Below are 24,463 nucleotides of genomic sequence, written 5' to 3'. Positions count from 1 at the left end.
GCATCTTAGTAAATCTAATCCTCTCAGCGTAGGATAGAATCACGGGAGATGGGATCTTTTAAAGGGAAATTGATAAGAGATTCAAGCAGGGGGATGGGAAAATGCCTAGTACAAAATGTATGTGTTATGGGCCCTAGGCTCGGCAGTCGACGAAACGTATAGAATCATATTCAGCTTGATGGTGGCTGTATGTATATACTCGTATAGGTGATGGCGTCTTTACTCAATGGACCCTATCAAAAGCTATTATGCTCCTCTCTTGAGTATAACATTATGAACATGATACACTTCATACGATTTTTCCCCATTGTATGAGTACCCACAATACACCACCGACCAAAGTCCAATTGGGGAGGGCATTATTTTCATGAAGCGTTTTGTCAGATATTTTTTTTTCCCGACAAACTGATAGAAGCAAATGAAATCCTTGAATCTGATTGGCTATGAGAGGGAAAAAAAACCCGACAAGACGCTTCATGAAAGGCCCTCCAGAACCTATTTCAATTGAACAGACGTAAACGAATACTCAATCTTAAAAATGAAATTGCTACTCACTTTTCAACTATTCAACTCGCACTTGTAGAGGTCCAGGGAAAATGTGGCTAAAACACGACAAAGTTTAAAAGCTGAAGTAAGCTTATATAATCAGTAAGGTATTTTCTGCTTGATGAATGCACTTCCAAACGCCTTGTGCGAAGGTTTACAGTCGAACGGCAATTTCATCATTAATAACCGGCAATATATCATAATAGATTAAGTCAAACAGCGAGCGGATTGGTGCGGATAATCGTGATGGAATTTGTTAAAGCAGTGTTCGTGTTTTGCAAAGATCTACTCCAACAGGAGGCCGAGTGGTTCCAGGCCGCCTCTCTCCCGGTGAAAATCGCTGTGAGTGGCGCTGGAGTTTTGGCTGCCACCTACGGGGTGTGGTATGCGTGGTTCTTTGGCGGCACACGACGTGTAAAGAGCAGCGTTCGTTTGGATGGCAAGACAGTTATCATTACTGGTAAATCGAATTTTATCTTATTTATAAGCAAATAAACAACGAACAAGACTGAAACAACAAGACTACTTATAGGGAAAAGACTTACTTGACGAGACGATCAGAAACGAGATTAAAGGGATCGTATAGTTTTGGTTGAAACCTAATTTCAGGTTTCGAACTTTTTTTGGTGAGATAATAAGAAACCTCTTATGAAATATGAAAAATCATGTAATTCCACAAGGAATTCAATGTTTATTTGATGAAAATTGGTTTTGAAATGGCTTAGATATCCAAAACGGAGCGATACGTGTAGGACCCACACTTTATCACGATCGCTCAGGCCCGTAGCCAGGATTTTTCAAGGGGGGGGGGGGGGGGGGGTGCGGTCACTAAAAAAACGGACCTTCGGTACCAATACCAATGATGACACACACACATACACACACACATTTATATATACATATATATATGAGATTAAAACCTAAAATGGCATTAAAACGCTTTATCCTGGCGAGGAAAATAAGCGCATGTTTTAGAAACAAGACACCAAACAGGTTAGTCATCGCATTCTTCATCAGCGACCAGGATGCGATGTGATGTTAGATTAAAAATCCGTTTCTGAAGCAGAACATACACACAAGGGTATACGTCTGCTCCTGGTCGGACGGATTTCAAAACTAACCTGCTTGTGATGGAATGCGTCTAGACTGGTAGTTGCTGCCATATAACAGTGCATGGTAACCGCGCAGTGTGTATGTGCGCGTTTGGCATAGCAACGACGCATCCATGGACTGGTTCCCTCCACGAAGAGCCAAAGATGAAAGGATGAAATCAGTGTTTTAAAAAAACATGACAAATATGAATCCCTGATAGCTTTCCAATAGACTTACATTGCCAACGTCATGCTCCGATTTACTATCACGAAGATAAACGGTTCAGAGACCCACCTCATCTTGTCTTTCACTGACGCAAACTCACACCTCCGGCCCCCATAGAGACATCCCAGCCAGTAGTTGTGCCTTGTCCGTGATGGAAAACTGTATCAGACTTTCCTGATAGTCAACGGTCTTTCCCGTAGTCAATCAGACTTTTCCTGATAGTCAATCAGACTTTACCTGATAGTCAACCAGCCTTTCCTGGTAGTCACTGATCAATAACGAACAGAAGTGAATGAGATTAAAACCTAAAATGGCATTAAAACGCTTTATCCTGGCGAGGAAAATAAGCGCATGTTTTAGAAACAAGACACCAAACAGGTTAGTCATCGCATTCTTCATCAGCGACCAGGATGCGATGTGATGTTAGATTAAAAATCCGTTTCTGAAGCAGAACATACACACAAGGGTATACGTCTGCTCCTGGTCGGACGGATTTCAAAACTAACCTGCTTGTGATGGAATGCGTCTAGACTGGTAGTTGCTGCCACATAACAGTGCATGGTAACCGCGCAGTGTGTATGTGCGCGTTTGGCATAGCAACGACGCATCCATGGACTGGTTCCCTCCACGAAGAGCCAAAGATGAAAGGATGAAATCAGTGTTTTAAAATATATATATTTATATATATATATATATATATATATAAATATATATATAAATATATATTTATATAGTTATATATATTTATATATATATATATTCTTTGGACGACCGAACTACAAAAGTTGTATAAGAATTTGCGCGCGAAGCGCGCCGCAAATTGTGAATTTTGACTGTTTTAATGACGTTTTAAAGTCTCGAGGAAATTTGTATTTTTGTCTGTTGCATGCAATCGCGTTACGGTATTTCATCTAGGAAATAATAAAAACTCATTTTGCCAGGAAGTTGCAAAGTTTAATTGTGTTCGAGACTCTGCGCGCGTAGCGTGCCGCAAAATTGAGAATAGTGATTTTCCTGGTGTTGTTTTAACTTTTATTTTTTCTATTGTATACCCGCGTTAGCAGGCCTGAAGCCAGGATTTTTAAAGGAAGGGGGGATTGCGTTAATTAACAAAACGGTCTTTTGATACTGTCCCGGGAGGGGTAGCGACAATTAAAAGGTGGACACCATAGTATTTCTTTAATGTTTCCTGCACCCTAAAGAATAGACAGAAAGATCCGTCTGTCCGGAGGACTCTTTTTGTATTTTGCCATTAACGCCGTCCTCCGTAGACAGACGGAAGGTTGTAGTACCCATTGCTGTGTGGATGTTCTTAACCACTGTCTCTATGGAAAATTGGGTGAGGTACCTCACCCTTCTCGATTGCGTCTAATTCACGGCCCTAGGTCGGCAAATTTAAGCTTGAATAGTTAAATCAACTATTCAAGAATAGACTACACTCACCAGATTAATAAATAATCCAATATTTCGGTCGAATTTTCAACGCAAAACACACATCAACCAGCCCGTCGCGTCGTCACGTTCAAACTGCAGAAACATACAGTATGAATCTATTAGCCAATCACATGCGAGGTAGTTTCTACGTGTTTTTTTACTTAATAAAGTACCTCGCATGTGATTGGTTTACAGATTCAAAATGGCGACTTACAGCTAGCGAACGGCAATGTTGCGATATGGATAAAATTTCTGCATTATAACCGCGTTACTGTGAGTATTTCGATTGCAAAATGTGAGAAATTAACCCCCCAAATATTGCTGCATAATGTGTCATATCATGTCAAACTTGTTTGAATGTAAAAAAGCTGCCTGTAATTTGGTTTATCGTAACGTTTTATCTGTGCGCTACTGCCACACAGTAGCTGGCATCATTGACTTCGGTCTGTATACGGAGGGGATCCGTGAAGCCAGACGCAGTCTCCGCGGAACATTCCCCGACGGACAGATACAGACCGATCTTTCGGTCAACCTAAAGAAGTACTTCATCATGATTGAACAATATACCATTTTCCCAAATTTCGGCCTTTTTGATACCCTTTGATTATATACGCTTGTACATCACACTTTCCATCTAATCCGTGAGAAAAAACGACCCCTATTACGCGTTTTCTTTAGCGAGTATGGTCACGGTGTCCACCTTTCAGTTGGAGTTTTCCATCCCATTGGATGCTGTTTGGAAGATGAAACATTCACTTTACTATACAGTATATCAGCCGTTGGTATGCGAGTTTGTCAAAAACAAAAATAAATAAGAAAATTTTTAAAACAAAATGAATTGTTAATGTGAACCATTTATATTTTGCCTCCTTGTGATAGGATATTTCCAGCATTTCCGAACTTTCAAATAATCATTTTAGATTTAATAATATTAAAGGTAGTAGGCCTAGATCCGATTCGCAAACATCTCCAATATCAGTCAAATGTCATATTAACCATCATGCTAAGAAGGTTTTCTTTGTGAAATTTGGAGGTCAGTGAAATTCAAAAATTAAACATCCGTTAGCCATTGGAAGAAGTTGAGTGCAAATTCAGACCTCAGGCTTAGTGCTCAGATGTTTTCCTATTTGATTTGATCTGTCTTACTGTGCACATGCAAGATACATACTGGAATGGTTATTTCTTATTTATTAAATTATAGTAGCATATCATTCCTTTACAACATTATTTCAGTTGATTACCTGTGTACAACACGTGTATATAAGCGCCCGATTGCAGACAGCAGGTGGCAAGGTGACCGTTGCAACTACATGTACTTACATTATTACCACCTCCGAAGGAAATGCACCAGTCCGACTACAGCCATCATCGAAAAATGAGATGGAATGTGGAATGTATTTGGTCGTTTTTGCTCCCAAACTTAACAGTTATGTTGTCAATAAGGCTGCTACGTATCTAGATAATGTCTCACATACAACTGTATCTGGATGTTGCGTTGAAAATGATATTTGGCGAGAAACAAATGCTTGAAATCACAGGAATTCACACTGCTGACGACGGCAGACAGTGAAGGTCAACGGCTCATATTTTCGTTGGTAGTCTCGTCACGTGATAGTTCTGTATGGATTGTACACGTTCCCTATGACAGCAATTGTGAATGGGTAGTCTAGCTTTACTGCAAATTTGCGTCAGGACTGCTCAACCAATGGACAAGATTCTTATGTCACAAAAATGGGCAGAACCTCTACTTTCTGAAACCGTGCGCCCCAAGTTTGTGCGATCTTCCGTTCTCGAGATATCCCGTCTGGAAGAATTGCAAGACGGCAAAATATGCTCAAATTCGTCAAATTTGGACTGTTCGCCATAGACAATTCTACTCATAAGGTACTTTTCTGATCTAATTTGCGTCACTGCTACAAATGTTACAATAAAGATATATACACATAAAAAAATCCCTAAAGTACCCACTTTCAGAATCCGGGCGCCCCAAGTTTGCTTCTTAAACAGTTTAAAAGTTATGGCAGATTTTGTGGAAAAATGCGTCAATTTTTGACCCGTTTTACGTGTTGTAGCGTTCGCGCGGAAGCGCGGCTTCGCAGATGACCGAAAGTTTTCAATATGTGACCAAATAGCTCGCACAAATTGATACATAACATTTGTGTTTGTGTGCATGGGGACGATCCGATGGTTCATACAACAAAAGGGTTTCGTACAATTATTTTTAACATTGTTAAACGTACTCTTCCACATTTACGTAGCATATAATGTGTCTTTATATTTATTTGGATTGTTATCTTGAGAATTGCTAAAATCGTTATTATGAAAAAGTGGACCTTTCAGAATTTGGGGGGGGGGGGGTGCGTACGCACCCGACGCACCCCCCCCCCCCCCCCCCCCCCCCCCCTGGCTACGGGCCTGTGCGACGCTTTGTTTTACTTTGTTTTTGGATGTTTCAGTCATTCCAAACCCCAATGTTCATCGAATAAATTTTGAATTCCTCTTAAAATGGTATACTCTGTACTATTTCCTAAGTGTTTTCTTGGTATCTCGCAAAAAGTTAAAAGCCCAATTATCATCTCCACCAATACTGTATCATCTAACATAACAACGAGAGGAAAACACAACAGAGACAACGATCTTCAGATGTTTAACGAAAAAACAAGGAAAATAGAGCAGCGATTAAAGGGTTCATTTCCAAATCGTGACAAATATACTTATCGTAGTTTTTTACCTCTTTGCTCAATATTGTGCTGCAACTAACGACGCTCCAGAGATTTGCGAGTACATGTACTATGTGAAAAACCCCAAAACGTTTCTTTTTTCTCTTCCTTTTGTCCAAAGTAGATCTAACACGCAAGTTCCGGGAACAAACTCTTCAACTGCGGAATTAGCTTAAAGGCATAATTTACCATTTGCAGATGACACAAAAACCTGGCATTTGTGCTTTAAATAGTTGGTTAGGAATAGAAACAACCACTGTAAAAATTTGAATCCGTATAATCAATGTTAAATATTATTAATACACAAAATGTGAACAATATAGTTATGATAAGAATGCTTCCAGACTAAACCGTTTACAGCTATATATGGTTTATATTGAGAAAAATACTGATATCTCCTTATGTTTTAGGCTTTATTGCGAAAATCTTATATGGTATAGGATGTTTTGTGATAAACAAAATGTGATATCTTGAACATTTTGTAAATCACTGGTCCCAAAGGTAAACTGGACCTTTAAAAAAAAAACTCTTACCCTATAAGAAACCTAACTGTATATTCGGGCAAGAGTGGCGATAATAAAGGCGGCAAAGTAGATTCTACGAGCGAGGGACAAACTAAGGCTTTAAATATGCTCGTCCGATTCTGAGTCACCAGTATGATTATAATTGAGACAGTCTCCGTTTAAAAGAGTATTATATAGAAGGAGCATTTTTTTAATATCATGATTCAGGAAATTCCAGTAATTTGGACTATAAGTAGGCCTTTAAATAAGTGTGTTCTTCCCATAGCTAAAATCGTTCGAAGAAGTGGTAAGTGAAATTCATTTGAGCGGCTATAGTGGGATAGTTATGGAGTGATTGATTTTTGAGGAACATCGAATCAAACATAAAGGAGAGTAAATTATTCTTATATGCTCCACATAAATTGTCCTAGAAGTTAAATAAAAACAACTCAATAGTTTTTGATAAGTTATTAGGAGCAAGCAGTAAATTTGTTCGACCGTGAGAATGACAGTTCGCAAGGAGACTGCAAAATACAAGCTTTGCTTTTCTGCATGTCTTCTCCTTTATAACAATTTGAATTTTAATTCAGTATAATCAGAATGCCACAGTATTCATTGTCAATTCATTGATTATGTGATATATGTAAGTATTTTCTGATGTTGGAAACGAAATGAAAAGTAAATGACATATGTATGAGAGAGTAACAAATGATGCTGAGGGCTTTCTTTTGCAGTAGCAACACTCTTCAGATGAGTATTCTCTATTCTGATGAGTACTGCCCCAAGCTATATACGATATATGTAATTAAGGTATTAAGGCAATATCAAAGAGGAGTATAACGTAAGTAATATTGAAAGATATGAAATTTCAGTCTGTTCATGACGCCTATATTGCCCGAATTGGTTTTACAAAATTTCCCAAGAAAGTTTCAGTGTAATACAGATTCCAAGAAATTTAAGATATGTATTCTTTCTAAATTAAAATCGTCCAGAACTATCTCTGAACTCAAATGTCAACAGTATCACTGTAAAGCATATGACTTTGTTTCGTTTTTTTTTTTTGGACATTCAATGATAGATAATTAGCTGTGACCCAATTAATCACTTTTTAACCGAAACATCGATATCGTTATGGGCGAAAATACATTGGTCAATGTCATCGGCAAAATATATGAAGGAAATTAGTTCTTCAGATACGGAAGAAAAATAACAACGACCCTAAAAAGACTTCCCTCTAGAACGCCACACTTAAAGGCATAAGATTTTCCAGATGAAACAAAAAGCCAGCATTAGTGCCTCAAAATAGTTCTAAAATGTGAGTTATGGATAGAAACAATATCCAATGTAACAATTTGAATCAGTATAATCATAATCGATGTTACGTGTTATTAAATGTACAAAATGTGGACAATAGTTTTTATAAAATGTTTTCAGACTAAACCGTTATGGTTTATTGAGAAAAGTAGTGATATCTCCTTATATTTTAGGCTTTATTGCAATTTTTTATGGAAAGATGAACCACTCATGCTCCAAGGCTTTCCCGCTTATCCCTTATGCAATAACTTATAGAGTAAAATATAATGTTTCATTGTATCGAAGGCCATTGAGAAGTCCAAGAAAATACTAATTAAATGAGAGTGGTTGTATATCAGTATGAGTTGCATGAACCATTTTGTCAATAAGAATAAAAAGTGCATGGGTAATACTATATGTCTCTCTCGAAAACTAAAGTGGAATTGTAAATATTTTGCGCAGACTAAAAAAAAATAACTCTAATGTCATTTTTATTTCTAAAAGTTTGGACAGTGAAGATAATAAGGAAATCGGGCGGTAAATCATCATACTTTTTTAACATCCAATTTGTTGCCCTTCTTAGATATTTGAAAAACTTTAGTTCATCAGGAAACACACCATTATAAATTGACAAATTGAAAATATGAGCAAGAGGATCTGCAACCGAGGATATAAACCTTTGAGAATAAAATTATCTATCCTATATCATGAATATACCGAACTTCGTTTATTTTCTGCAGGGGATACAATATCAGTAATCTCATACATATTTGTTGGGGTTAAAAATGGAATTGGGGTTAATCTTGCCTGATAATTCAGTAAGTTTTTGTTTTGTAGCCGGGGTACCTTGAGCAAAGCGTTTTATTTTTGTTCAAAATAAGAATTAAAACTTGCAATATCATATAGGGTCATTGATTATTTCATTATTCAGCTTTATTTCTCCAATCTCTGTTTTCTCTTAATTATCATTTTTTTTTTACGCTTTAAAACTTTCCAAGTATTTTGATTTCAAACTTATATCTCGCTAACTGCTGAGAATGATACTTTTTCCTTTTGATTTTGAAATAAGTGGCCGAAAGGATGAAGACAAAAGTATTTCTAGAAACTGGCCTGAGAAATTACCATTTCCGGATTTCAGCAAATCAATAACATAATCGCCAAATGTAAAACAATCCTTATTTCGAAAAATTAGTTGTTTTTTGCCAAATCTGAAGATAAAGCAATAAGTGTGCAATATTTGAGTTGGGTGCGGTCTGTAAATAATACTTTTACTACAACATTCCTATACTCACTTTGATACAAATTTATGAAAAAGGGATTCAACGGTGTTACACAGTAGACAAAATGTCATCGTGAACGATACAATATAATTTAAAAGTACTTGATACTTATAATGGAACACCGCCACCACAAACTCTTCATTTCATTTCATTTCATTTCATTTCATTTCATTTCATTTTTTTTTTCATTTCCGGCCAAAGCATATAATAAGACAATTTCATATAAACAAATTAAGTACAATGTAACTTTTACATTTCCATATGAAATTTAGATACACGTCATTTGTTTACATGAATCAATAAACATACTCTTGTCAGGTCTACTGACATAAATATCGTTACCCTCAATTGCAAAAGAAATTTCAGTATACTGCCCTACTTTGGCAAAAGGAAGCAAGTGGCATACCATCCGAATTTGAGTCATAGATGTTTTCATAATTCACGTAATGCGCTCTTCTTCCAGGCCAAATTTCATGCAGAGACACTCATCCTACTAAGAGATATGTTAGATAAGACATCATGATAGTCCATTGACGTCAGTGTAAATGACAGGCTCATTTTGCTCTTTTATGAGAAATGTCACTTTTGTCACTTGCTTCCTTTTGCCAAAGTAGGGCAGTATAGCAGAAGTTAACTAAGTTACACTCAACATGCTCAGTCCAGCGACAGAGAATGACTGACTTGTATCAGATTCTAAATGTTGCTCCATGTGTTTAAATGCAACAGAGAAACTATGATATATCTTTGCATTGATTAGCGGTTATGTAATTACATGACGTGTTCAGAATTCAATCATTAGGCCTACTAAAATCATAGGGCAATTCGTTTGCTGATGAAATTTAGATTATCGGCATCCTTATTGTCATAAGGAGTTGTTCGTGTAATGATAAATGGTACCCCATCAACTGTGTCAAATTCTGATGTTATATGGCCAAGTAATTCCAACAAGTCATTATTTTCCACGGAATGAAAATGCATGCGCATTCGAGAAATCAGCTTTCGCAGTATTATTAATGTGATTATCTAAAATAGGAATCTGCGTTACCAGCAGAACTGTAGTCATCGGTAGTGAGGGAGTGCATAATATGAGAAAATATCAAACCAGTAGACCCTGCAGGGTGGTAGACGGGATGTGACAACGTGAATGTGTACGGGAACAATCTAGGCACATGAATATAGATGGCGTCTGATGAATACGGAATGTGAAAAAAAAAAGTACGGGAACAATCGAGGCACATGAATGAGCGGCGTCGAAATCGGGATGAATAGAGGATCACTGCAAAGAAAAGGGACCTTTGAATAGAAAAAATATAGCAGGGTGGGTTTGACGATCAAGACCAGCTACGGCGAGGGAGAAAAGAAAGCACTGAACACACACAACAGATGAATGAGGGGACAACGCGTATCTCGGTGGGGTTCCAAAATAAAAGCCAAGGACAATACCTATGCACAAAAATGTTTGGCGGAGAATAATGGAAAGAAGAGGAAGGAATGCACATTTTACAGACAGCACTGCCCTACTGATGCAACGAAGCCAAAGACCCGCCTCAGAAAAAAAAATGTATATATGTAGAAGCATTGGCGTACAACAAAGACGAGCTGAGCAGTTCCTGCCGATGCCGAGCCATGCAGCTCTTCCAGAAAACCAGTTCATTTGATTGCACAACTACGTTTGCTGCTCTGTACAAAATAAAAACCCAGTGAAGATGAGACGGACCTATTTTACCTATGTATTTATCTTTAAAGGTACTTTTTACCATTGGGAACACGTAGTAATTTCGAAAATGTTAAGATATACATTTCATGCATATGTGGTAGGTCAGTTGTATCACAAAACATCCAACCATGAAATGATTTCGTAATAAAGTCTAAAACATAAAGGAAATACCACTATTTTTCTCAATAAACCGTAACTGTACAGGTTTAGTCCAGAAGCATTTTTATCATAACTATTGTTCACATTTTGTATATGTAACAATACTCTGTAAAATCAAGCTTACTGATTCAAATTTTCACATTGGTTGTTTCAATCCCTAACTCACATTCTAAAACTATTTTGAAGCACTAAACCTGGGCTTTTGTTTCATCTGCAAATGGTAAATTTTGTCTTTAAAGTATCCTATTTAAAAGAAAAAAATGTTGACAATATTCGCAGTGTATTTCACGTGTGTGAGAGAGAGAAAAAATATCACTAAGATAATAAATCACGACTATTAATTTTTGTAAAACAAACTATCAGATTACCCAATATTGGAAGTTCAACAAATGAAAAGAAATGTAAAGACATTTGAGAGAAGGAAAAGAGAAAACGAGGAAGTGGAAGAGGAGGAAGAAGAGAACCCATCAGAAGACATGTTTCGTATAATTATATACAAACACAATATCATAACGCGTGGCTGTGACGAACCAACAGTGCACCAAGCGGCGCAAACAATTAGGTGATTGCAATTTGTGGCTGCTGGAAATACTCAAATTTCCTCGAACCCCTTATCAGGCCCGTAGCCAGGGGGGGGGGGGGGGGGGGGGGTGCGTCGGGTGCGTACGCACCCCCCCCCCCCAAATTCTGAAAGGTCCACTTTTTCATAATAACGGTTTTTAGCAATTCTCAAGATAACAATCCAAATAAATATAAAGACACATTATATGCTACGTAAATGTGGAAGAGTACGTTTAACAATGTTAAAAATAATTGTACGAAACCCTTTTGTTGTATGAACCATCGGATCGTCCCCATGCACACAAACACAAATGTTATGTATCAATTTGTGCGAGCTATTATTATATTGGCACTGCATGCCATGGCCCTTGGCGCGTGTGACCGGTGTTTTTTTTTTTTTCCACTGGCCGCCCGAGTACGTGCGATTCGTGGATGACATTGAGGTTGACACTTGCATTTTTTCACAGGAACAGAGGTAAGTGGATGAAAATCTAATAGCCTCAAGTTTACATACCCCTTGTATGATAAAAATTAAAGAAATTTCCTCGAAATTACTATAATCGAAAACCTGAAACATTTTATATCTACGTCTCACAAAGATATAGTACATGTACATATAAGTACATGTTGGCATGATAATGCCTGGGGATAGATTATTATGTCAACTATTTTCCATTATGAATGCATGCTCCAATCAAATTGTGAAAAGGTGGTCATGAATTAGCATTTCTTACGAACGATCAGGAGAGACAAAACAAAATGAAAGGCCTGTCTTACTCCAGTTCTCTATTAGTTATACATTTTCTCATGTTGTGACAGTTCGATTGGTTCTCATTTTGAAGTGAGCCAAAACCTAAGAACATTCTCACTTATAATTTCCAAAGAGTATTATGCAGGCACGCAAACTCAATTTAGTTGTATTTCATTTAAATGTAATGGGTAAGAGGGTATGAGAGAGAATGCTGAGCTATGAAGTAAAATGGTAAAGTAAAAAGTTTGTCAGATAGTATTACAAAAGCCTGAATATTGCAAGAGCTCCGGAGTAAAAACAGTCAGGGAAAAACCCTATGTATGATAACATTGTGAGAGCGTTAGACTGCATTGTGACGCGTCGTTATTTAATTTACATTCTTTATTCATCTTTTTCATAAAAAACACAGGTAATGAGCCGGATTGGGTTAAAATTCTTACAGCTTTGTAGAAGTCTGAGTCAACAGTATCACACAGTACTTCAAGACGTATTAGTACAAACGATTTCTTGAACCTGCACCGTTTCAGGCTCTGTTCTGGATACGGCGGTAGAAACTCATTCTTTTTTGTTGTTTATTTTATCATTATTTACTAATCTCTTTTCTAACTTACAGGTAGCGGATTTCTTTGCAGGCCAAATTCGGAAATGTACTGTTGATTATTACTTATACATTTTCTCATGTTGTGACAGTTCTATTGGTTCTCATTTTAAAGTGAGCCAAAACCTAAGAACATTCTCACTTATAATTTCCAAAGAGTATTATGCAGGCACGCAAACTCATTTTAGTTGTATTTCATTTAAATGTAATGGGTAAGAGGGTATGAGAGAGAATGGAAAGTGCTGAGCTATGAAGTAAAATGGTAAAGTAAAAAGTTTGTCAGATAGTATTACAAAAGAAACTCATTCTTTTTTGTTTGTTTATTTTATCATTATTTACTTATCTCTCTTCTAACTTAAAGGTAGTGGATCTCTTTGCAGCCCAAATTCGAAAATGCTTAGAGACAGCTAGTAACGAAATATGCTACTATAATTATTTTAATAAATAAGAAATAAACATTCCAGTATGTATCTTAGTGTGCACAGTAAGACAGATCAAATCAAATAGGATAACATCTGAGCACTAAGCCTGAGGTCTGAATTTGCACTCAACTTCTTCCAATGGCTAACGGATGTTTAATTTTTGAATTTCACTGACCTCCAAATTTCACAAAGAAAACCTTCTTAGCATGATGGTTAATATGACATTTGACTGATATTGGAGATGTTTGCGAATCGGATCTACTACCTTTAATATTATTAAATCTAAAATGATTATTTGAAAGTTCGGAAATGCTGGAAATATCCTACCACAAGGAGGCAAAATATAAATGGTTCACATTTACAATTCATTTTGTTTTAAAAATTTTCTTATTCATTTTCGTTTTTGACAAACTCGCATACCAACGGCTGATATACTGTATAGTAAAGTGAATGTTTCATCTTCCAAACTGCATCCAATGGGATGGAAAACTCCAACTGAAAGGTGGACACCGTGACCATACTCGCTAAAGAAAACGCGTAATAGGGGTCGTTTTTTCTCACGGATTAGATGGAAAGTGTGATGTACGAGCGTATATAATCAAAGGGTATCAAAAAGGCCGAAATTTGGGAAAATGGTATATTGTTCAATCATGATGAAGTACTTCTTTAGGGTGCAGGAAACATTTAAGGAATACTTGTTTTTAAGGCCCAAAAAAATCATATGATCATTACTCGTTTAGGGGCCATTTTGAAAGTCCATGTATGAGCATGGTGTCCACCTTTTAATTGTCGCTACCCCTCCCGGGACAGTATCAAAGGACCGTTTTGTTAATTAACGCAATCCCCCCTTCCTTTAAAAATCCTGGCTTCAGGCCTGCTAACGCGGGTACACAATAGAAAAAATAAAAGTTAAAACAACACCAGGAAAATCACTATTCTCAATTTTGCGGCGCGCTACGCGCGCAGAGTCTCGAACACAATTAAACTTTGCAACTTCCTGGCAAAATGAGTTTTTACTATTTCCTAGATGAAATACCGTAACGCGATTGCATGCAACAGACAAAAATACAAATTTCCTCGAGACTTTAAAACGTCATTAAAACAGTCAAAATTCACAATTTGCTGCGCGCTTCGCGCGCAAATTCTTATACAACTTTTGTAGTTCGGTCGTCCAAAGAATATATATATATATATATATATATATATATATATATATATATAATTGTGTGTGTGTGTGTCATCATTGGTATTGGTACCGAAGGTCCATTTTTTTAGTGACCGCACCCCCCCTTGAAAAATCCTGGCTACGGGCCTGCTTATTGAATTCATAACGCGAAAATAACACTAATGAAAGCTCGGAAGCATGAAGCCTTTTGTATTCATATTCTGCTTTTATATACCTTTATATTCTTTCTGACATTATTTACTCCCAGCCAATCAGATGCAAGGATTTCAGTAGCCGATATGACAGTTTGTCGAAAAAAATATCTGACAAAACTCTTCGTGAAATGCTCCCCAAAACATAACCACTACGTTACGCGCAGCGAAGCTCACATACCCTAACTTTGCAAAAAAAGACCAAGGGAGGGTAGATATAGTTTTTGTTGACATGGTGAATTCAGATCTTAACATTTCGCGAGATAATTACATACCCCTTGAGAAGCACTAAAGAGCATATTATTGTAACAGGTATCAAAAGTTTAATTGATTGAAATCTGTTTTGTTATGGCTGAGATATTCAAAAACAAAGTAACGCAAAGTGGTCCCAACTAAAGGTGAGTGCCACCTTTTATTAGGACCACTTTCTTCAGCTAGATACCTCATGCACGTTTTGGTTTTTCTCACAACTTGAAACCAAAGGTCATAGGTCTACAGAAACCTCCAAACCGGCTTAGCTTTTAGTGTATAGGATACCTGATCTTACTATTCACAGGTTAAGCTAAAGTGAGAACTATACATCAGATCAAAATACTTCCAAGTTATCATCACAAGGATAATTCCCGAGAGATGGAAAATCTACTTCTTCTTTTTTGACGCAATTAATACTCTCTAAATAATTTCTAAAGTGTGCCAAAAAAAAAAGAGAAGATGATTGTTAAATTAAAATTCTGAAAATGCAAAAGCCCCCTTGTGTGGGACAACGTTAACAATCTACCCATGGGGCTACAATATAGCTCCATGTTCTACCCATCCAATGATCCAACCCTCTCCCTCCTAAACACATACAGACGTCGATCTCCACACGAGTACATGAAAGAAGCTGTTTGCCATGAAAGTTTCCATCACGGTATGTTGCAATTGCAGCATGTCATGGTGAGTTAACATGCAAACATGCAATTTATGTTCAGTCGAGTGGAAAGTGCATTCCAATGTCTTTTGTTCAACATAGATTAGGCCAAGTAAAGAAAAAAAAATCGTTTTTGCCGCCGCATCAAAGAAGTGTTTTATTTTCCTTGTTCTCAACGATAAAAAGACGAAATTTGGATAAAGCACATACATAGAGCCTATGATATCGTACCGTACTTATGAATGTGACTACACGAATAGCGTTGTGCAGTGGATAGGCCATCGTAAAATCCATTATGTCAACTGAATCCTGGAAAGGCAACAACAACAACAACAACAACAACAACAACAACAACAACAACAACAACGACAACGACAAAGTGCCCTCTTCTTCCTTTTTTTCTTTGGTTTATTTGGTTTGTTGAGAAACTAGTATTTTTTTCAACTTGGCTTTAGTACTTTAGCAATAAATGAGATGAGTCCACGAGTATTTCGGAAGTTTATTTTTTGTGGGCGTATCCAAGTAAATCTGAAGAAAAATAGTAACAAAATTACGATAGAATTTGGAATGTATTTGCTCTGCCACATAAACAGTGGTGGATGGGGGGGGGGGTAGGGGTTTAAATCCCTCTTCCCTTGGACTGCCAAGTCAAAATTACTTGTTGTGATGTGCCCAGAAAACGCCGTCATAATGTGCTGGGCCAGACAGTTTGTTCCTATATGTCAGGAAAACATCACCTATCGACGGGGATTCAAGATTGCGGAAAAAATAGTGATAAGTGATGTTGAGGGTATCATGATCGACACATGAATCAAAAGCATTTGTGTAACATAGGTCCTTTAATACGAAACAAAGTAAATGTCATGGAATCCATCCGGAGACGCATGAAAAATTATTTACCTACAATGATTGTATTAGAATATGGAAATAGAGCATTTGATTTCACAGACAACTTCTGGAATCATCAGGATTTGCGTTTGATACAAAAACATGCAAAGAAAAGATATTTCCTGCATATCTTAATGTTCTCTCGAAGAATCATACAGAGAACAACTGTTCACGACTGGACACAAGACGCAAAAAGAAGTCACATAACGCTTTATATAGAATGTAAATCTAAACAAAATGATTTCATCATAAAAATATCTAGACTAAACATGGTGGAAGTATGGAAGGTGCAGATGCGTTGGTCTAGTGAAATATGCATGTACCAGTATTTGACTTTTTTTGACATTTTTACCAGTTGTACTTCATCACTTACCATGCTTACACTCTATACACTATCGATTCTACCTGTAGAATGCATCTTATAAGAGGAGTGCCACGTGTAAATAGCTCGAAATGGCAAGGATTGATATTTCTCAAATATCTTTCCGGAATGACCAAATTGTCTGTTTGTAAAGGAACATTTTGGCTTATTTGCCTTCTTTTGGTCTAATTGTGGACGTAAATTGCATAATGCCGAGCTCATAGGCTTTTTTTTTGCCTATAAGTGTCGAGCTGTTGGGCCTTTTTTCCCTAGTTTCGAGCGAGCGGGCCGTCATGACCCATGGACCTTTTCATCTTAATGTCTGTAATATACGTATAGCTCGTGGGCTGTGGACTCATGGGTGTCCCCATTTTATCATGGTCGAATACATCGTGAATAGAATTATTATGAAAACATATTAAGTTGGCAACAACTTTGTCCCCTCCTTCCAGGTGCCAATGCTGGTATTGGACGCGAGACGGCCGTGGACCTGGTCAGCCGAGGGGCGCGGGTTATCATGGCTTGTCGCAACCCGACTAAAGCCCAAGCAGCTCTGGCAGAGGTCCGCCAGAGATCAGGAAGCGACAACGTGGTCTTCAAACAGGTGGACACGTCTGACCTCAAGTCGGTTCGAGCTTTCGCTGATCAGATCTTGAAGGAGGAGGACCGACTCGATATCCTCATCAACAATGCAGGTGATTTAAAAAAAAAAGAATCTTTCTTCGCTTGGCTCATTATTGACCACAGCATACACATTGGCAGTTTACTGGAAGTCGCAGCCAACTTCATCAACACAACTTTTTATTTGTCTTTTTTTTTGTCAAGAACACACTATTTATGATCAAACAAAATTGACATTCAATTAGTTCGATTTATAAAAAAAAAAAAATCAATTTTCAGTCTCTTTAGTCCATTGGTCGAACATCATTCAAACCAGAGCGACTATACTCCTGCAGGCACTTTATTTCATATATGATTGTTGTAATTTGAATTCGAACCGATGGATATACCCATGTCATGACGACATAAACATTTTGAACAATGGAAAGAAATAGAAGCAAGATTTAAATTCAAGTATTCAACCCATCCAGGTGTCGTCGCAGCAAAGGAAATCTTGACACCGGAAGGCTTTGACATGATCATGTCGACCAACCACGTGGGTCATTTCGTTCTCACCATGACGCTGATGGACCTTCTAAAGAAGAGCGCCCCCAGTCGGATTCTCAACGTCTCGTCACTCTCTCATGCATGGTACACTGAGAAGCCTGGCATGGAATTCAGCAACAAATCTGGCAAAGGTTAGAAACAAACTGATCGAACCAATCAATATTTACCAAAATGTCTGTCATCTTCAAGCGAATTTCTTGTGTCATTACGCATATCCGGGATTTCTGATCCGTGACGTAATGTTATCCAAAATTTTTCTGCTCTGAATTTGCTCATTTGGGAGAACCGACAGATTACACTCAGTCTTTTGAAAAGATATTTAAAGTTCACCCTCAACAAATCAAATCTGGATACAACGTAGGCCTATAACGTTTTTGTTTTTTGAAAGAGTAGCAAGAAAAACACACATCACTGAGATTTGCCCTTAAATTTTCCAACCCTACGCTTCCTCGGAAGAATCTTACTTTGTGACTGAGAAGATTGAAATTATTTGTTTGTTGACATAAAATTTGAGCAGACTTTGTAAGAACAACAAAAAAGCAAACAAAGAAAATAGATAATGTAAAATGCTTACGCTGCTAAAATAGGATACTTCTATGCTGCATGACATAAGCATTAAATTAGTTATCATAGAGTCACCTTTTTTTTCCTCGATATCATTCTGTTGAACAAATTATACGCAGGAAGAGATGTTTAAAGGAAGCACTTGTTTCATAATAAAAGTAAAAACAAAGAGCTTATAACCCAAGATGGATCTTTCGTAATGACGAATTTAACATCAACCGGCATTGAGAAAGCCATACAGCAAATAGTTGTCCTCCAATCAAGACATTATCCTCAAATCAGCAACATTCAGCTTATAGTATAATAAACCTTTCAACAGATTTTTTATCTTTGTTCCCTTTCATGACGTGTGCCCCTGCACAGGGTTAGAAGGCCTTCAATTTTACGCGAGGAGCAAACTGGCCAATGTGATCTTTGCCAAAGAGTTAGCGCGCCGCCTAGCGGGCACTGGCGTGACAGCTTACTCGCTGCACCCAGGAGCAATCTTCAGCAGCCTCTGGCGAACCGACGAGGTGTGGCTGCATTACTTCATGCGCCCGCTTTTTTGGTGAGTTTGATGTTGGTACTGGAGTATACTGTTGGTATTAACCCTATTAACCCTATTATATTATTATTTCTTGTGACATAGGCATCAAAGAATAGATTATGATAGAGATAACTGGACAAACGGTATTATCCAAAGACTACCCTTTTATTTTGTTTCATTTTGAATCTTTTACACAAGTTTTTTTTTTCCTGTAGTTTCATTTGTTTATCATGTTATATGTATGCAAACTCAGAATTCCAATATTATGGAAATATTATGAAATGTGATACCTGAATATGTGCCTATTCCAAACAATATAAATCATAGTCACTTGTATTTTCTTTATATTTAATGAATAACACCCGCATGACAGTGACCTTGAGAAATTTCCACCATAACAAGTAGTGACGTGTGACTTGTTTTTCTAAAATAAAGATTGGGGTATATACTTTTCTCCGATTACGGTATTTGAAATAAATTAAGTTTTGAAGGACAAAGATGTCAGATTTCATTACATCTTCTTTTAATGAAGTGTTGACTTCTAACAGATGACTTCAAGCTAATGTAAGAGCCCATGACTGATTTTATGAAGATTACGTCAGTAATTCTCTATCTTTATTTAAACCTCTTCTGTCCTAAGTTCTGCTATTTTACCTGTACTTTCCCTCTCTCAATTTATCATAGGCTCTGCTTGTTGAATGAGAAGGACGGAGCCCAAACGACAGTATATTGTGCCATCGACGACTCAGTCACACAGCATAGCGGTGAATATTTCGCAAACTGTCAGCTGGCGAAGGAGTCTATGCATGAGAAGGCCAATGATGTGGCTCTTACCAAGCAGCTCTGGGATGTAAGCTGCGAAGCGGCTGGCATCGACCCTAATGTACCTCTGGTCCGATGAGGTTTTCTCCTGTCTGACGACTTGTCACACTTTTTATAGGGCTCCATGCACTTCATCATGTTGTTTGAAGTTTATTTGGTCCTTTTCTCTCTCCCTCTCTCTCACACTCACTCTCTCTCTCTCTCTCTCACTCTCTGATGTAAAATCATACGGTTTGTCATGAATCTCTAACTCTGTATCAAAGAAAAAAAAATGGGATAAAAGTTTGGAGTAAAGCTGGGTGTTTTTTTTTTTTCCTCGGGATCTGAACGTTCGAGTCCATGGGGTTCTTCACCAAATAAGATGTCGAGTGATGTCAGTTAGTGGTATTTTGGCCTTAAAGTGACTGACTGAAATTTAAAAAAAAATGAATAAATAGATAGATAATAATGAAACTCTTAATCCAATACAAGAATTTCTCTTTATTTCCAGCTTTTTAGTATGCCGAACAAAACACAGATTTTCAACAACAAAAAAAAATCTAGTTTGTCCGACTTTGTAAAGTTTTGTCCAACCAAGAAATTTTATCTTCTTCCTTTAGTCGTTTTGAGACTTGATAAAACTCGTGCATTCCCCCCACAGTAAGGTATAGGTGTTTGCAATCGCGTGAGAGATCACATATGTATGGGGATTACTATGGGTCTTTGTAACTCCTGTATTAACGTGGAGTCACATTCATTTTTATGATTCAAGTTGATATTTTGGTGGTATATATGCATTTTAACGAGGTACTCTAGTATATAGATTTATCAAATGTGTATGTTTTTATGTATGCATTATGTTTTCACTCGAGGTAATACTGTAATTGGATTTGTGAGTTCTATACAGTGGATGACGGATCTGGTATTAAAGTAAACCAACTGGTATATTGTGAGATTATGGATTGTGTATAATGATAGCGTTCTCATGTTATGTTAAGTTTTTCGGTAACCCTATTTCTATCTATTTTAAGTTGGCAAGAAAACCCTCTGTTGGATATTGTCTATTGACAATGAGTATGAATATTGACAATGAAGACTATTTTGAGTGTGCGCTTTTATAACAAGCTGAGTTGCTCATTATAAGTATCCTTCACCACTTGCTGCATAGACCGACTCCATCGCAACAATCTGAGTGGTATACAAAGATTTGTTTTGCAACCGTTTGAATTGATACTTCTCTGAATGTATAAGTATCATCTATTTCCATTTTGTTTTCTAGACGAGACATTTGTTCACGCTCTATACTCCATATTGTTTAGGCTTTTCTGGGGTGTGTTAACAAAATTACTTTCGAATGTTCATAATGTGTTCATTTTGTATTCTTAGGGTTTGTAAAAATCGTGACTATCACTAATATTTAACCGAATTAATCAGGGTATGTGTTTTCTTAGTCGGCAATAAATGGTTCAAGTGAAATCCGTATTAAGTTTCAGTCTCTATCATTCGTGATGCAAGAGGCAATAATTTCTCGTTTTCGCTCGCAAATGACCAACATTGTTTTATTTTCAGTATATATACTCTGGACAACGCTCTTCAGCGCGAATCCTCTCCCCTTTCTCTCTTACAACCCTACCAGAACTCTTTTGGATCGCTTGTGCTCAGTTGATCTCTTTTTCCTGAGTGAAATTACCGATCAATGTGTTGTATACCGGTAAAATTTCGCGTAGGATTTGCCTTTGCTTTATAGTATACCCCTTTTTGTTTGCATGGCATTTGCATGTTTTGTCTCATTGCGCTGATACAATCATTCTAGAGTGAAATATCTCTTGTTTAGGGTCGCATTGCTGTCAGGTTGGAGGTGGACCTTTTCCATCTGCATGATCTTATTCTCTGTTCCAGGGAGATGGACGGAGCCCAGGAACTATATCTACTGTGACTTTGACGAATTGCTCACACAACATAAAGCCTGTTTGTCAGTTACTCCTTGAAGTGGTGAAAACAAATCAAAATAATGTGATAGGGCTCACAACACATTCTCTTTTTAAACATAAGTACTATGGTTATACATTAAAAGTATAGCTCAGTCGGTAGAGCACCGGGCTAGCAATCCGGAGGTCTCGGGTTCGAATCCCGATAGAATCCCATTTTCTTTGCTCAATTTTCCACTAATAAAAGTATACATAATACAATGCTATATCAACTTATTCTACAGCGAGAAACAAACTCTGGTGTGAATTATTGATTTCATTTTAACAGAGAAAAATCAAGCAAACAAATTATCATGCATACTAAAATAATTCAATGACTTTAAAACAATTACGAATTAAAAACTGCATGTAAAATTGATATAAAAATAAACAAACAAAAATTATGATGATTAAAACTGGGACCACTTAAATATAGAATTAAATGTACGAAAGCATGAAAACAACATGAAACTGTAATCAAGGTCATCTTAAAATCTTGGATTTTTAACTACTAGTCTTATTGCCCATCAGTTGAATGCAGCTAAAAGAGAGCACTTTGTTTGATATCACTTTGTACAGAGTCACATGTATACTTATTCAATAGTAAAGTTTGAATGAGTGTCGGTTTAGGTATATTTAACTTAATGAGTGTTCTATATGTAAGCCATATTGATATTGTACGAATAACTGAGAATATGACACTTCTGAAACATATTTACATAACTTGTACATAATTATTTACATCTTAAAGTGAAGAGTTTGTTCGCAAAAACCGATAAGTCCATATTTGCCACATGGAGATGTTTGCGATTAAAGGTCAAGAAAAATAAAGAGAATAATAAGAAAATTTTTGCTTCTTTTGACCATAACTTCAAAAATGTTATACCTTTATATGTAGTGACCAATATATCATTTAAAAGGTATTATCTTGTACTTTATGACAGAGACCGTACTTCAAAATCTTCAAAAATGGACTTATCGGTTTTTGCGAACAAACCCTCGAATGAGAAAGAGAGGGGGAGAAGGTCTCTGGAGAGAACGAGAGAAATAGAGGAAATAAAGTGAGAACCGAAGGGGGAGAGAGAGGGAAGAAAAAGAAAGAAAAAAAAAGAAAGAAAGAAAGAAAGAGAAGAAAATAAACAGTGGAATCAAAATGAATAGGAATTCCACATGAATAATATGCCATGTAAAAGTTGATATAAGATTACCTTATCCCTATAGGGTAAAAGTATTCAGATATCTGGTATAGGATTATAAAGGCTAGTTACATCGTAACATATTTACTCAGAAGACTTAGTTTTAATTTGTATTTGAATGTTTTGAGGCTTGTGGTTTGTTGAAGGGAATAGGCTAAAGAATTCCAATATTTCGGTCCAGCAAAAGCAAGTGTATTGTGTTAAAAGTTTATTCTAATGGATGGCAGGTGGTAAGAAGAAGACTGCCGAGTGTAGTAATTGCGCACTTGTTCATTCTTCACAAAAAGTGACGTAACAACCTGTGGAAATTCAGAATCCCTCGAGCTGTGCATAATGGATCCTAGATTCATAGGATAAATATCCTGTACTTTTAGAAATCTATTTTCATAGAAGAGTTCATTAGTGTGAGAACGTCATGTTGCACCAGAAATAATTATCACTGCCCGTTTTTAGAGTAAACTTATCCAAGTATAATTTTGTTGAGTTTCCCAAGGCAAGAACGCCATGATTGAGATAGGTTAGTACAAGGGTTGCGCAATCTATTCCTTGGAAATATAGATTTTGTATTATTGACAACGCCAACATTTCTGGAAAGAAGTTTACAGTAGCATATCCATGCATTCTCCAATTCCATTTGTCATCTATAATTATTTAGGCCAAGAAATTTTGTATTCGTGACTTTGTGTATTTATGGCCTGGTAAAGATGATAATACATGTATTGCTAAATAACATATAGTTGGTTTTCAAGAAATTTAAAGATAGCTTGTTTGCATGGATCCATTTAACTACAGATTTCAGTTTTGAATTTATAATATTCAGTAGTTGATGTGGATTTTTGTGAGAGAAGGAAAAACTAGAATCGTCGGCAAATAATATGAAAGAAATAAGTTGTGACGATTTTGGAAAATCGTTTATGTATACAAAATAAAAAGTAGGGGACCAAGCAGCGACCCCCTGTGGAACACCACAAGAAATAGATCGCAAAGTAGACTTCGCATCATTTACAATGATTACAGTGATCTTTTAAAAATCAACAACTTGTAGGCATGTTATTACTTTAGAAGAGGTGCAAATTTTTATTTTATATGCATGTTAAATTTGGCGGTGTCTGTCTACTCTTTTGAGTCAGAGATGGCCATAAGAAGTACATTGTATTTTGATTTGTATGTCGTCATGAGAGGGCGCCAAAGATACTTAGCGTGTCCACTGCAGGTCCACTGTCCACTGAACTGTGCAGCTTTGCAGCTGTGCAGCCCACAGGTTGAGTTCTGTGGTGCAGCCAGAGGAGCGTAGATTTCACAACGCACACACGTACTACACGCATGCACGGTACGAAAACAGTGCAGTAAATTTAACACAGTTCACAGCTCGCTATTGCGCGCGCTAATCAAGAAGCCCGATGCC

General features: G+C 37.0%; 1 protein-coding gene across 1 annotated transcript; it reads left to right on the top strand.

Moving 5' to 3' along the window:
* The first annotated feature begins 792 nt into the window (after positions 1 to 792).
* LOC139740171 (retinol dehydrogenase 11-like) lies at positions 793 to 19,995 on the top strand. The gene is made up of 5 exons (XM_071650759.1): positions 793 to 1,006; positions 17,290 to 17,532; positions 17,929 to 18,135; positions 18,932 to 19,115; positions 19,779 to 19,995. Exons 1-5 carry the CDS (start codon positions 793 to 795, stop codon positions 19,993 to 19,995), a joined length of 1,065 nt encoding a protein of 354 aa, XP_071506860.1.
* Positions 19,996 to 24,463: the final 4,468 nt, after the last annotated feature.

The sequence above is a fragment of the Diadema antillarum genome, unplaced genomic scaffold, assembly GCF_040938485.1.
Source record: "Diadema antillarum isolate AM-2024a unplaced genomic scaffold, OU_Dant_1.0 seq00000839_RagTag, whole genome shotgun sequence".
Classification (NCBI taxonomy): Eukaryota; Metazoa; Echinodermata; class Echinoidea; order Diadematoida; family Diadematidae; genus Diadema; species Diadema antillarum.
This window is presented reverse-complemented; position numbering and strand designations above follow the sequence as displayed.